General features: G+C 42.2%; 1 protein-coding gene across 1 annotated transcript in view; it reads right to left on the reverse strand.

Moving 5' to 3' along the window:
* The window catches only part of LIPC (lipase C, hepatic type), a 115,655-nt gene extending 102,928 nt beyond the window's left edge, over positions 1-12,727 (reverse strand). The window contains exons 1-3 of the mRNA XM_029575309.1: positions 12,596-12,727; positions 6,365-6,558; positions 2,831-3,010 (exon numbers count right to left, since the gene is read on the reverse strand). Of these exons, the coding sequence (XP_029431169.1) occupies positions 2,831-3,010; positions 6,365-6,385 (201 nt within the window). The 5' untranslated portion in view covers positions 6,386-6,558; positions 12,596-12,727. The remainder of the gene's footprint in view (positions 1-2,830; positions 3,011-6,364; positions 6,559-12,595) is intronic.
* Between the last annotated feature and the right edge of the window lie 2,668 nt (positions 12,728-15,395).

Raw genomic sequence — 15,395 nt, forward strand, 5'->3', positions numbered from 1 at the left:
ACTCTTAAAACACTATTCGACTAAGTCAGAAAGCTAGATAAGTCTAAAAAGCACTATATATCCCAGTAAATCAGATAGCCGGATAAGTAGTGTTTTAAGACTTATCTGTCTAAGTAGCAGTTTCTTCAGACCATCTGGTTATCTCATATAGCCTGATGTCCAAAAAGCACTACTTAGGTCCGGAAAGCGCTTCTTGTCCGTCTATCTGGCTATGATGCTACTTAGCTGCATAAGTTGGAACTTGTCTGGCGAAGGTGCAACTTAACCGGATACATCGGAATTTAGCCAGATAAATGCGCACAAATGATATACCCATGTATTTTAAAGTCAAATTGTAAAGAGAAATGCAAGCAGATTTTACCCGCATTATTTAGATGCATCTACCCCCGTAATTCAGCTTTTACATGCACCAGTCGGGAGATTGTCTAACATGCAATTTAATTTATCAGTTTTACCCATTAGTCTACTACTTCACCCAGTCTATTTGCCATTCGTGATGACCAGCCCAAAGTCCTCCCTTTCAACCAGACCTCTTACACACTTTTAAGATGTTTACGATCACTTACCCTAGTTGTAGAGCAGGTGTAAATATAACTTATTTGTATAAATGTTGGCCCTTTCCTGAAATGCCCTTGACCTGACCCTTTTTTACATGCACAAATTCACTTGCAGAACCAGATTTGTGTGTATATTGAGGTTTCTATAATAGCTAATATTTGCATATATGCTATTTTACATGCGTAAGAGCTATTTTTTACGTGCACAACTTTTGAAAATTCACCTTTAAGTGTCAAATTCTGCACAGCTGGGGAATTCTGTGCAAATTCTGCACTGCACAGTTCCATAGGATTCACTAAGAAGTAACTATACTAGTCTGGCAAAATGCAATTTATTAAAAGAAAACCAGCAAGTAAAGATAATGTCATGATTATGCTAATGAAACTGTGGGTTGGGATCCCAAATGGGGTCACACATGCCTCTAATGGCATGGTTTTTCAGACACCAGCAGCAGCGGCATTAGTAGTGGAAGGCAGTGTTGGGCCTGAGTCGGTGCACACTCACAGACCCCTGCCCTCACGTGAGTTTCTGTGGTGACTGGAAGCCTTGCATGAGGAAGGACTGGGGCCACTGCAGGCCCTGTGCTTGGGACCAGCCTTGAGGGGAGGGGAGGGCTGAGTGTGCATGGGTCAGTGGAAATTGCCACTCCTGCTCTCTCCTCATCTATCATTGAATCTACCCAAGGGAAACACGCTGCCCCTGTCATCATCCTGCCCTCTTTTCCCACCAGTTGTCATACACCTTTGGCCCAGGGCTCAAAGGAAAATGTTGCTTTGACTCTGGCCTAGAGGATGTTTGGAGAAGGTATCAGATGCAGAAGGGGTTTGAGGGCTGGATCAGCTGGATTTCTTGTGGGAATGAAATTAGATTGAATGTAAAAGAATAGCTGGGGGGCTGGGAAGAATGGAGGGGGATGAGTGTGAGGAGGCAATGGGATGAGAAGGAGCGGATGATAGAGAATTAGTTGGAGGTTATAAGAAAGGCTTGGGGTTAGAGAGGATCAGCTGGAGGGCTGTGAAAAGAGCTGAAGGGGGAGGTGAGAAGCTGGGGATATAAGAGGGGGTCAGTTAGAGGGGTAATGGAGATTGAGAGTTCAATCTCTGCTTTCCTCAATCCCTAGAATCCTCACATCCCCTCCCCTTGATCCACAGAGAGCTTTTCCTACATCCCACTCCCAACCTCGGAAGGTCCTCCCCGCATTCCTGTCCCACCCCTAGAAGGGTCTCCCCACATTCTTCTTCTTCCCCTGAAAGCTCTCCTTGCATTCCTTCTCCCAAAGCTTTCACACATCCCATCCCCATTCCTGACCCTCTCTGCCCTTTGTATCCCCAGTGCACTTGGCTCCTCCCAATCCTCCATGCTTGGCAGAAGGAGCAGTGCTTAATTTTCTGTGCTTTGTGGGTCCCAATCTCATGGTGTTGAATTGCAATGAATCCCTAGATCTTGTGCCTCACATCATAAGACTGAATGAGATTCAGCAGAGGTCAAAGGCAGCAGATCTTAGCCAGACTGCTGACCCTAAATCTTTGCTTGCCCTAGGCACAGGCATAATGGGTGTCCATTGACAAATCCAGGGCTGCTGGGAGGGGAGAGCACAATACAGGTTCTGCCTTGCTTAGACGAACTCCATGGGCAGGCCTCAGTTGTGTGATATCTCCCCCCTTGGAGCTGCTGTCCTGAGCAAGGTGCACAGACACATGGTGAGTCATGCCAGCCCTATACCCATTCATAACTTTATTTATAGTTCAGAGATGTACAAGTCATATTGGTTTGGAGTAAATTAGATTCTTTGCAACTTGTGCATATATTTCTTAGAACCTTCTAATAACTGTCTAAAGATATTTTGTGAATGAACTTTTATACCCTTTATTCTCCTAATCATACCCTTATAAATCTTGAAAACTCATGCCCCAAAACATTCTTGATTATTTATGTTGGTTCAATAAAAGGTACCCCAGCTTGTAAAGAATCAAAATATTTAAAAATGCTGATTGAAATAATTTATTAACTATCATTAATATGAGCAGAATGCACATTTCTTCTGCAATATTTGATCCCATGGTTTCTCTGATTGTGATCTGACTTTCAAAATTCTAAGAAACAAGATAGCCTTACTGCAGATATGTTGTCTATGAACTTTAAGCAGGACACATTTAAACAAACCATGTGACCACACTGGAAATTATGATCTAAATCACTCCTTAAAATAAAAAGCGAGAAAAGAAGAAAATCTGTTTTTCTTAAGAGAAACAAAGCATATTTTGATTGTTACCTCCAACCATTCTAAGAAATTTGCAATCTCCTGTCCTATTAACCTGGTGTTCCGCACTGCAATGGGGTAGTGATGATGAGCCAATGAGAGCCAATCAACAATGATGACATTTAACTGCCTTTGACTTGATTTCAGGGCTGCTGCCAACTTCCAAATCCAGCCTTCTAGCATCCCATCGATCTAAAATGGAAACCAACATAATTAGGGGGGACATCTTGTTGTGTGTAAAAGGAGGAGGCAATAAGAGGCCATGTCTAATCCCAACTTCATTCTCTTCCAAGTCTCTGAAGTAGTAACCCATGAGCTGACTCTTATTTATTTATTTATTTATTTATTTAACAGTTTTATATACCGAAGTTCCAGTAACAAAGTTACTAATCAATTCGGTTTACATTGTAACAATAAAAATTGACAGAATATAGAATTATGTCTTACAGAGAATGGGAATCACCAGAGTCCAAAGGGGTAGGAGCGATCCCCAATCCGGGCCAGCTAGTGCTGTTTTGAATAGGGGACCCAGTGAAGCAGAATTAACTGGGGATTGATCTCGGCACCCTTTAGACTTCAGTGAGCCCCCCTCCCCCATGAATGGGCTAAGACTTTCAGTGCGGAGGCCTAGCCCAACCTGGGGCACCTTTATTTTTAAATGGTTCAAACACGGGGAAGGCATTTTGTGGGGCAGTCATAATGTGGGGTGCATGTCCATTCTTTAAATAGTGGGGGTGGGGCATGTGTGTGTGGCTTCTTAAAAAGGAAAAGAATAGAAAAAAAACCACCTCATTTCATTTGTTTTTATTTACCAAGCAAAATGAAACAAACAGGAAATTTCATTTCAAATGAAAGCACCTCCTTAATATTCATATTCCTATCTGCTTCCAGCTACATAAAGCCATTTCCTAGTGCTCAGAATGCTGATTGCATTTTCAAATGCAGTCAATGAAATTTCTTACTGCTTGCTTGCAACAAATTAATTCCCAAATGGTTGTGAAAAGACAAAGCTGGGAGCTACTAAACTGTGCTGCTGATTGTAATAGCGGTTACGTGCTTCACCTGACTGCACATGCTATTGATTTATTTCCATTGATATTCCACCTTTTCCTGAGGAAAAAGGCACAAGGCAGTTAGAAAGAAAGATGTGGCCTGCAGGGCCATGATGTCCCTGCAGGAATAGGTCCTGCAGGGACACAAGAACATTAAAACTGTGAACTGAACAATGCCAAACTGCATAGCTAGCAGAACAATGGGTGGAGACTGATTTCATGGCATAGGGAACGCTGCCCAGCAAGAAGAAAAGCAAACGAGGCATATTTAGCTATCGTAATCATCATTTTGGATTTGATGCTGTACTGCCAGCAGGGAGGGGAACTGACTTCCTCCTGCTGATGAAGACTCTGGGTCATCTTTTGGTGGTGAGTAGGAGTCTGGGGGTGAATGCCAGGGTTTCGAGAGCCCAGAGACCTATTTGTTGATTATGAGGGCTATAGAAATACTGGGGTTAGGGGGACTGGGTGGTTATGGAGCCTGTGGCAGGGTGAGGAACCGACTTTTTGAACTGGGGGAGTCCTGCTCCTTGGGCCTTATTCAACCCACATTTTTGAGGCTTGCTTTTATACCTTTAACCCTTTATTCTCCTAATCATACCTTGTAGGTTTAACATTTTCCATAACAAATAAAACTTCAGCATAATGTTTTGTTTGTCTGTAAGCTCTGTGGAACAGGAACTGTCTCTTAGGTCTATTTGTAAAGTGCCGTGTATGCCTAGTAGGGTTATAGAAATATAAATAATAGTAGTAGGCCCTGGATATTCCTCTTTGGTGATTGCTGGTGGGGAGGCTGGAGACGAGATTTATTTTGGCGGGGGGGGAGGGGGAAAACTAGATTTCCTTCTGCTATCTTGTCCACTTTGGTGTTGGGCCAGTTTATCTCTGGGGGAACCTAATATGCAGACCATGATGGTGTTAGCGTTGGCCTTAGCAGGCTGCCATGTTCTGCATATTATTTAGTTTGGTCCATGGAGCTTGAAAACCAGGAATAACATATTATTATGCTGGTTAGTACCTTAGGATTCATTTCGATGACAGTGAAGAGATAGTTTGTAGTATATGCAGGAACTGCAGCTAGAAGTCACAAGGCCGTGCTCACACCACTGATTAGCTGACAAAGCACATTAATGTGATTGGAGCACTTCTAACATGCCCTATGTACAGTCTCAGTGTAATACGGGAAGCCAATAGGTGTGTCTGTGCATCCTAAATATGTATACCAGAAGTGGCAAATCCATGAACACTGCCTTAAAGCTGAAGGATGAATTCTTCATTTATTTAAGTTCTATACATAGTCAAGTTAATTGAAGCTCATATACGTATTCACGTAGGTAAATACTTTACTGAATGGCAGCTTTCGTGTGACTAGGATCCTCAACCCAGGTGATTAGCTGATTTTGGCGTCTCCAACCATTTAAACGATTCAGCTTGTATGGTGCACAGATGCATGAAGGGTCCTTAATGGAGCAATTTTCAAACTGTGCACACTGGGACAAAGACTGCCAGGTGCAATTTACTCACAGGCTGTGATTTGAAAGTGAAAGTACAGGCATACCTTTGGTTTGAAGCTTTCACGGTCAGTAGGCACAATCCCCTGCACATTCCCTTTTCTGCAGATAGATTTTTGCTGAAAAACTTCACGTGTAGATTTGAAAATGCCATCTACATGTATGATTTTCTTCTCCCAATCTAAACCATCCTCCAGACTTTCCACCCCCACCCTAGAAGGCACGCATGCTGGGGAAGAATGCGCCAACTTTTAGCCATGTTGAGGGAGGGCAATTTTCAGATGACTGATTAATATGGTCATTCTTTTTACAATTGTCCACTGAAAGTCTGTTCAGACACATGCAAGCTTCCTTTCAGGACATTGAACTGTCATTCATGAAAATGGGACAAGTTCTTTAAAAATTACTCCAAACTCTTTGCTCTTTTAAAATTAATTAAAATGGCCTACTTCTAGAACATCAATTGGTTTCTACTGTATTGTTTTTGCTAAGGTACACTGTACTTTCAAATGGAACTGTTTAAGTGTAAAATTTTCAATCACTACATTCATTTTGAACTAAATGCTGTAACTAGCCGACTGAGGAGGTACAGGGAATTGCAGCTGCTACAGCCGTGCTGCAGAGACTAGGACAGGGCTGAGCTGGGTGGGCACCCCAGGCGGGCTGGAGCAGCCTCCCAAGGGGGGGGGGGGATTGTGCCATGTCTCCTGTTCCCCCCCAGCCTTGGCAACCCAGGGGGGGGGTGCCCCTCTCCCTTAGTGCTGCCTTGGACCAACAAGGTAGCTGCCACACTGACGTCACAAGACCCTAGCACCAATAACAGGCAGGCAGTCGCTCAGCTGGCCCTGTGCAGTAATCGGACCCTGGTAGAGACTTAGCAGCTCACTGTTACGCTGGGAGCACCAGTATGATATGCAGTTGCGTTGGAGGATTCAATTGAATGAAAATTACCTCCCCACCCAAAGAAAAGCCAAAGTTCATACCGACCATCCATGGATTATCATCACCAGAGGAAGCGAAGTATTAAAAGTACATTGTTCCAGAGTCTGTAACTGATATGGTATGATCTGACCAGTCTTCTTCAACTCTGTTTTTCATATAGCCGAAATATAGTCTCTGAGATTGTGTTTGTCTTTTTCATTTTAAACATCCTCATGGTCATGGCGTATTATAGCCTCTGAAATAAAGTTCAAATAAAACATATAATGAAGAGTGTTAAAGCATATAAACAATTTATTCAGCATGACCTCCTATTTGAAATATTGCTGAGCTATATTGTTTAAAAAGTCAGTTTGCAGTACTGTATATTGTAAAGCCTTTCATTAATTTCCAAGTGCAAATAACATTTTTTTTTTTTTTTTTTTGTAGTTACAATGAGCTCTGACTTTGCATGGAGGCCCTTTCACAGTAGGGAGGGTATTTTCAAATGGACTTCTGTGAGTAAAGTGCCTAAAGAAATGGCCCTTTAGGGCCTAATTTTCAAAAGCATTTCTGAACATAAACTGCAGCTTTATATATGTAAATAGACTTTTGGAAAATTGTCCTAGGGGTTGTGTGCATAAAAATACACGTGGAAGCGATTTAATTTGAACTTGAAAGAGGCATTCCTTGGGAGGAAGTAATTTATGTGTATACTTTTGATTTTCAGTTTTTCTATATTCTATACTCCTATTATGTAAGCTTAAAATTAAATACTGTTATTATGTAACCAAAGTAACCGTCAAGATCAATGATTTTGAATTTGTACAATCCGCTGTTGTCCACACACCTTGAACATTCTGACTGGAAAGGCATGAAAAAAATATATGATAATGATGAAGGAAAAACATTATTCTAAGTTTCAGAAGGGAGTAAAGACTCTGTGTGTACAAGCATTTGATCTATGAATTACATGACTTTATAATTTTAATTCTTTATTTAGTTTGGGTCCAGGATCCCTGCTGGGTTAGGTATTTTGGTTGATTATAATTATATGTTGTTTTTATATGTTATGTAAAATTTACTTATTTATAATTCTTGAAGACAAATAGGATGGCAGCCCTCACTCATGGGTGACATCATCCAATGGAGCCCAGCACAGAAAACTTATGTCAAAGTTTCTAGAACTTTGACTTAGCCTCTCTGACATTGCTCAGCATGCCATTATACCACGCATCCATGCAAGGTCCCTTCAGTCTCTTTTTTTTTTTTCTGCAGATCCTCATGTCTTGCTCGAGTTTGTGGTAAAAGTAGTCTCTTTTCTTTTTCAAACTTAAATTCATGATTTTTGTGTTTTCTACTTCATATTCATCAAGGGTCCCTTCAGTGTCTTCCCTTTATCATCTTAGGTTTTTTTGTTTGGGTAAGTTTTTTTTTTCTGTTTGTCGTTCTCCCAGGGTGGTGGTATAGCTGGTGCCTGCTGGTTATCAGCTGCTGCCATCAATTTTGATTTAATGTCCCTTTTATTTCATGATGCGATGTCCTCCATGGGACTTAAGCAATGCTCCAAATGTACAAGAACCATGTCTAACTTGGATTCCCATATAGATATGTCCTCTGCCTAGGGGCATCATGTGACATCTGGGTTTGCAGCAGATGTACCCAGATGACCCCAAAAGGACTTCAGGCCCAGCACAAGAAGATGGAGTGGCACTTTGGATTGGGCAAGTCGAAGTTATTGACATCAGCATTGAGGAACTAATGCTGAAGGGCCTTGGAGTCACATCAATGGCTCTCGAGCCTTTGACAACAGCAGGGCCATTGTTTCCAATGCTGTTGAAGACTGAGAGGAAGAACTGGAGACAGGCACTTGCCTAGCTCCTCCAGGGCGAAGACGTCTGGTTTATCATCATCAGGCTCGGCACTAGGGAGAAACTGATCCAAGCATTGAGGGAAGCCTGAGAAGCATCAGCATCTGTTCCCGTTGCTGCATGGGGGATGCATCAGTAGATGCTGTGATGCCCCTGGAGTAACCCTGTGGGGGAGGATAGCCAATCCTCACGATGTCCGGGGGTTCTCCACTGACCTCTATCAGTCAAGATGTCTGCCATTGATCCTCTTCTCCAGATCCAAAGAGGATGTGACCACGTTTCCTGGCTCCCAATCAGTCTTGGCATAGACTATGTTCGAGGAGGAGCTTAAAAGCACATGCAGGTGACCATCAAACAGGCGGTGTGGAGTCTCTGTGTCGGGGAACCAATGACAGCATGGCTGGCACTGATCTACCTTGAGTTCCCTAACTTTGCTCCTGCCTAGGGCATGTTGTGTGTGTTTAGGCTGCCCCTCCTTGTTATCAAACAAAACTGGTTATTGTTGTGCCCATTGGCACTAGATTTGTTGGTTCCCTTTTATGTTGTGGATAACCTGTAGCTAGGGACTGCTTAGCTTCAGAGAAAGTAGAGTTGCTTACCTGTAACAGGTATTCTCAGAGGACAGCAGGATGCCAGCCCTCACAAATCCCACCCATCTCCTCCTGGAGTTGGGCTTCCACTTTGTGGGTTATTTTTTAATTCTATATTATGAGTCTGAAGGGACTCCGTGTGGATGTATGGCACAATGGCATACTGAGCATGCTCAGAGAGACTCAGTCAAAGTTCTAGAAACTTTGCCATAAGTTTTCCATGCTAGGCTCCTTCAGATGATGTCACCTATGAGTGAGGACTGGCATCCTACCAGTTAATCATCAAATTCTTCTACAGCGAATATCTGAAATTGGTTTAGCTGAGACTACATTACAATGGTTTTCATCTTATCTCTCTAACAGAACTTATCAAGTTTCATTTAATAACAACATCTCTAAAAAATTATCCTCAATACTGGAGTTCCTCAAGGTTCAGCGTTATCTGCGACTTTATTTAACATATACCTCTTACCAATTTGCCAGCTATTAAATGATCTGCAAGTCACCCACTACCTTTATGCTGATGACATACAACTTTTAATTCCCATAAAAAACTCCATTGATGATACTTATAAGAACATAAGAAAATGTCATACTGGGTCAGACCAAGGGTCCATCAAGCCCAGCATCCTGTTTCCAACAGTGGCCAATCCAGGCCATAAGAACCTGGCAAGTACCCAAAAACTTAGTCTATTCCATGTTACCATTGCTAATGGCAGTAGCTATTCTCTAAGGGGTAGATTTTCAAAAAGCGCGATTTGGCGTACTTTTGTTGGCGCATCAGGCGCAAACAAAAGTACACTGGATTTTAGTAGATACGCGCGTAGCCGCTAAAATCCTGGATCGGCGCGTGCAAGGCTACCGATTCCGTATAGCCGGCGCGCGCCGAGCCGCGCAGCCTACCTCCGTTCCCTCCAAGGCCACTCCGAAATCGGAGCAGCCTCGGAGGGAACTTTCTTTTGCCCTCCCCTCACCTTCCCCTCCCTTCCCCTACCTAACCCACCCCCCCGGCCCTGTCTAAACCCCCCCCCCTTACCTTTCTCCGGAGGGCGCGGCCACGCCCCCGGACCCGCCCCAGAAACGCTAACGTCCCGCCCTGAAATGCCGCGCGGATCGGGCCCGCCCCCCGACACGCCCCCCTCGGAAAAACCCGGGACTTATGCGAGTCCCGGGGCTCTGCACGCGCCGGTAAGCCTATGTAAAATAGGCGCACCGGCGCGCAGGGCCCTGCTCGCGTAAATCCGGGCGGATTTACGCGAGCAGGGCTCTTAAAATCCGCCCCTAAGTGAACTTAATAGCAGGTAATGGACTTCTCCTCCAAGAACTTATCCAATCCTTTTTTAAACACAGCTATACTAACTGCACTAACCACATCATCTGGCAACAAATTCCAGAGTTTAATTGTGCGTTGAGTAAAAAAGAACTTTCTTCGATTAGTTTTAAATGTGCCCCATGTTAACTTCATGGAGTGCCCCCTAGTCTTTCTATTATCCAAAAGAGTAAATAACCGATTCACATCTACCCGTTCTAGATCTCTCATAATTTTAAACATCTCTATCATATCCCACCTCAGTCGTCTCTTCTCCAAGCTGAAAAGTCCTAACCTCTTTAGTCTTTCCTCATAGGGGAGCTGTTCCATTCCCCTTATCATTTTGGTAGCCCTTCTCTGTACCTTCTCCATCGCAATTATATCTTTTTTGAGATGCGGTGACCAGAATTGTACACAGTATTCAAGGTGCGGTCTCACCATGGAGTGATACAGAGGCATTATGACATTTTCCGTTTTATTCACCATTCCCTTTCTAATAATTTCCAACATTCTGTTTCCTTTTTTGACTGCCGCAGCACACTGAACCGACGATTTCAATGTGTTATCCACTATGATGCCTAGATCTCGTTCTTGGATTGTAGCACCTAATATGGAACCCAACATTGTGTAATTACAGCATGGGTTATTTTTCCCTATATGCATCACCTTGCACTTATCCACATTAAATTTCATCTGCCATTTGGATGCCCAATTTTCCAGCCTCACAAGGTCTTCCTGCAATTTATCACAATCTGCTTGTGAATTAACTACTCTGAACAATTTTGTTATCTGCAAATTTGATTATCTCAGTCGTTGTATTTCTTTCCAGATCATTTATAAATATATTGAAAAGTAAGGGTCCCAATACAGATCCCTGAAGCACTCCACTGTCCACGCCCTTCCGCTGAGAAAATTGTCCATTTAATCCTACTCTGTTTCCTGTCTTTTAGCCAGTTTGCAATCCACGAAAGCACATTGCCACCTATCCCATGACTTTTTACTTTTCCTAGAAGACTCTCATGAGGAATTTTGTCAAACGCCTTCTGAAAATCCAAGTATACTACATCTACCGGTTCACCTTTATCCACATGTTTATTAACTCCTTCAAAATAGTGAAGCAGATTTGTGAGGCAAGACTTGCCCTGGGTAAAGCCATGCTGACTTTGTTCCATTAAACCATGTCTTTCTATATGTTCTGTGATTTTGATGTTTAGAACACTTTCCACTATTTTTCCTGGCACTGAAGTCAGGCTAACCGGTCTGTAGTTTCCCGGATCGCCCCTGGAGCCCTTTGTAAATATTGGGGTTACATTTGCTATCCTCCAGTCTTCGGGTACAATGGATGATTTTAATGATAGGTGACAAATTTTTACTGAAAGGTCTGAAATTTCATTTTTTAGTTCCTTCAGAACTCTGGGGTGTATACCATCCGGTCCAGGTGATTTACTACTCTTCAGTTTGTCAATCAGGCTTACCACATCTTCTAGGTTCACCGTGATTTGATTCAGTCCATCTGAATCATTATCCATGAAAACCTTCTCCAGTACGGGTACCTCCCCAACATCCTCTTCAGTAAACACCGAAGCAAAGAAATCATTTAATCTTTCCGCGATGGCCTTATCTTCTCTAAGTGCCCCTTAACCCTTCCATTATCTAACGGTCCAACTGACTCCCTCACAGGCTTTCTGCTTCGGATATATTTAAAAAAGTTTTACTGTGAGTTTTTGCCTTTACAGCCAACTTCTTTTCAAATTCTCTCTTAGCCTGTCTTATCAATGTGTTACATTTAATTTGCCAACGTTTATGCTTTATTTATTTTCTTCTGTTGGTTCCTTCTTCCAATTTTTGAATGAAGATCTTTTGGCTAAAATAGCTTTTCACCTCCCCTTTTAACCATGCCAGTAATCGTTTTGCCCTTCTTTCCCACCTTTCTTAATGTGTGGAATACATCTAGACTGTGCTTCTAGAATGGTATTTTTTAACAATGACCACGCCTCTTGGACTAACATAAAAACTTTCAAGAAGGATCTAAAGACTTTTCTTTTTCATAAAGTCTACATTAACGATTATTTATTTCAACAATCTAATTTTAATCAAGACTACCAACCATACTCATGCAAAAGAAATAATGAAATTTCATCTGGCAATGACCATTATAATAGCAATATGAACTTATAATTAACAATACTAGAAGACCATCTCGAAGATGTTTAAATACCAATACTGTTACCATAATCCTTTTCCCTTCTTTTCCTTATGCTCCCTTTTTCTCCATCAACCTCTCCCCGATCCCTTCTTCTTTCCTACTATTAATTTATGCATCAATGTTTTTAATGGTTTATTCTCTGTTTGATTTTTGTAAACCGTTATGATGGCTGCACCGAATGACGGTATATAAAACTGAACAAATAAATAAATACTTGGAGAACACCTGTAGCTCTGCTTTATTTATTGTAAGCGGCATTAATGTTTTTTATTTGGATTTACAGATAATAAAGAATGAATTAAACTAAACTATGCACATACTTCTTTGAAGATAGGAACGAGGCATTCCAGGGGTGTGGTGGAACTTATGGCTTCTACTGATATCAAAGATGTAAGGAATACATCCAGAAGTCAATGGAGGCTAGAATCATCACTGAAAGTTGCAGCCACTGTGCTTTATCTATAGAAGTGTTGAGAAAGAAATTGGGCAATTGTATGTAGATTGTCACATCCAAATAAGAAAATCATTCCAGATTAATTCACTGTACCCCAGGTAGGTAAAGCGTTAACTTTCTTGTTAGGCAATAAGTGATTTTCAGTTTTGGATCTCTGTAAAAGCTATTCTCAGATTCCAACAAAACCAGAAAATGAGGAGAAAACTACCTTTATTTGCTCTTTGGGATTCTATCAGTTCAAAAGAATTCTTCAAAGGATGCCAGGGAAACCTGCTGCTATTCAGCACCTCATAGAGAAGACAGTGGGAGATTTGCATTCACTTGAAGGCCTTCTGCTTTTAAATGAGATATGGCCAGCTTGGGCCTCAAGAGCCAGAAAACTTCTATTATCTGAAAATTGCTTAGCATAATCTGATCATGATCTGGAAAAATTCTCATTAATCAAAATTAATTTAGCAGAAACTCCCATTATCCAGAATTTCTAGTATGTAAACATAGAAACATAGATATGATGGAAGAAAAGGACCAAATGGCCCATTCAGTCTGCCCATCAAGCTTATATAGTATCTGCCATGCCATACAATTCACCCCCATACTTATTAGCTTCCTAGACCATCAAGCCAGGGGCCTTGTTTGTTGCTGTTTGAGTCCAATTCCCTGTCACCTCTTGCCATTGAAGCAGAGAGCAATGATGGAGTTGCATCACAGTATGAAAGCTTATTGATTAATTTACTTTGCTTGCTTGGTAAGATATTCTACATAGGGCAATCAAAATATACATTCCAGCATTCCAATAACAAGCCCAATGATATAAAGAATGCTATACATTTCTGCCTGTGGTGATCCCTCCTCTGTCTCTCCACGCGACACTGATTCATTGTGCATTAAGTAGGGACACGTGTTTATTTGTAGTTCACTGCTCAAAATTTACAAACCAAGTGTAGCTTGCAGTCAACCGTCATAATTTATTGGATATCCCATCAGTCACGCAGGCACACCTTGCCGACATTAGAGACAGACTGTTTTATGCAGCAGGTCCAATATTATGAAACAGTTTACCAGATAAGATTCACAATATTCAATCCTATACCATATTCAGAAAACAAGTAAAACTTTTTTTTAAAGCAGGCATTTGCTGATTTATTAATGTTAATTTTTTTTAGTTATACTTATTTTGTGATTATAATTTTGTAAGTTTTAATTTCTATTATGTTTTATGTATTTATTATGTATGTGAACTGTTACCCACCAAGTACATTGTTAGATTGTGCAAGCTACAAATCAGAAAATAAATCAATTTTTCCTGATCTGTAATGTACATAATATTGGTTTTTTCTTCAATCAATATTATGTACTCCATGTTATTTTTAACTCTTATGTTCTTTGTAATTTTGAACTTTAGTTCTCTGTAAACCGACGCAATATGTACTATTACATGAACATCAGTATATAAAAGCCTTTCAATAAATAAATAAGTAAATAATGGGGGTCATTTTCCAAGGAGTTACCGCGCGCGATACGGCCTTAGCGCGTGTGATAAATTCGCAAACCGCGATAAAAGCAGTTATCGCGGCTCGCGAATGCAAATTTTCAATTAAGTATTCAGGGGGTGGAGTTGGGGCGGGGTAAATGTAAAGTAGGGAGTAGCTATCGCGTACCGCGAAAGGGCAGCGGTGTTAGCGCGGCTCCTAACGCGGCCAATAACTACACCTCTTTCAAATGCGATACACTGTTTCGCAGCGCATAGCACACACCGCGATAGTATCGCAGTGAACGAAAAATGTGGAAAACCAATCCCCACAGACCTACAAAGGTACAGCTGGCCAATAAAAAGGCCTGTTCTTAGTAGGTCTATCTTCACCATACCATCTACACATTCACAGTGTATGGGGCAGGTGCACTCCATGGCTGAGCAGGCCTGACGCTGGGATGTCAGTCGACCTCGCCACGGGTACAGGCAGCGGATCTATCTTCCACGAACCTCATTGCTGGGTATGTCAGAGGATGTTGTGATCACCAGATATCGCCTCAGCACTCGTGCCATCCTGGAAATATATGAAGACATACGAGGTGCCCTTGAGTCTCGAACCCGAAAGAGCTGTGCCGTCCCCGGCCTGACCAAACTCTTGGCCGCCCTGCACTTCACAGCAAGTGGCTCCTTCCAATCCACGGTAGCTGTTGTGGGTGGGATGTCACAGAGCACCGTTTCCCGGTGTCTGCACCAGGTCATTGAAGCTGTTATGGACCGCATGCCTCGCTACATAGCAGGTCCCACGCTATGTAATCGGAGCTATTGACTGCACTCATGTGGCTATCGTTCCACCCCGTGAGACGGAGGCAGCCTACCGCAACAGGAAGCAGTTCCACTCCCTCAACGTGCAAGTGGTGTGTGATGCTGGAATGCGGATCCTCTCGGTGATGTCCAGCTTTCCAGGATCAGCGCACGATTCCTTCATACTCAGGCAATCAGCTCTGTTCCGCAAATTTGAAGGTGGCCTGTATGGCGATGGTTGGCTTGTAGGTAAGATAGACATTAACATACATCTAACATATTGGGAATGTGCATCTCTGTAATGCCACACAAATGTGATGTAGATGCCTGTCGGGACGGAGCCATATGTCCCCATCACAACAGACCTGAGTGACTCATTGTGTGACCTTAAGTG

The sequence above is a fragment of the Rhinatrema bivittatum genome, chromosome 13, assembly GCF_901001135.1.
Source record: "Rhinatrema bivittatum chromosome 13, aRhiBiv1.1, whole genome shotgun sequence".
In the NCBI taxonomy this organism is placed as follows: Eukaryota; Metazoa; Chordata; class Amphibia; order Gymnophiona; family Rhinatrematidae; genus Rhinatrema; species Rhinatrema bivittatum.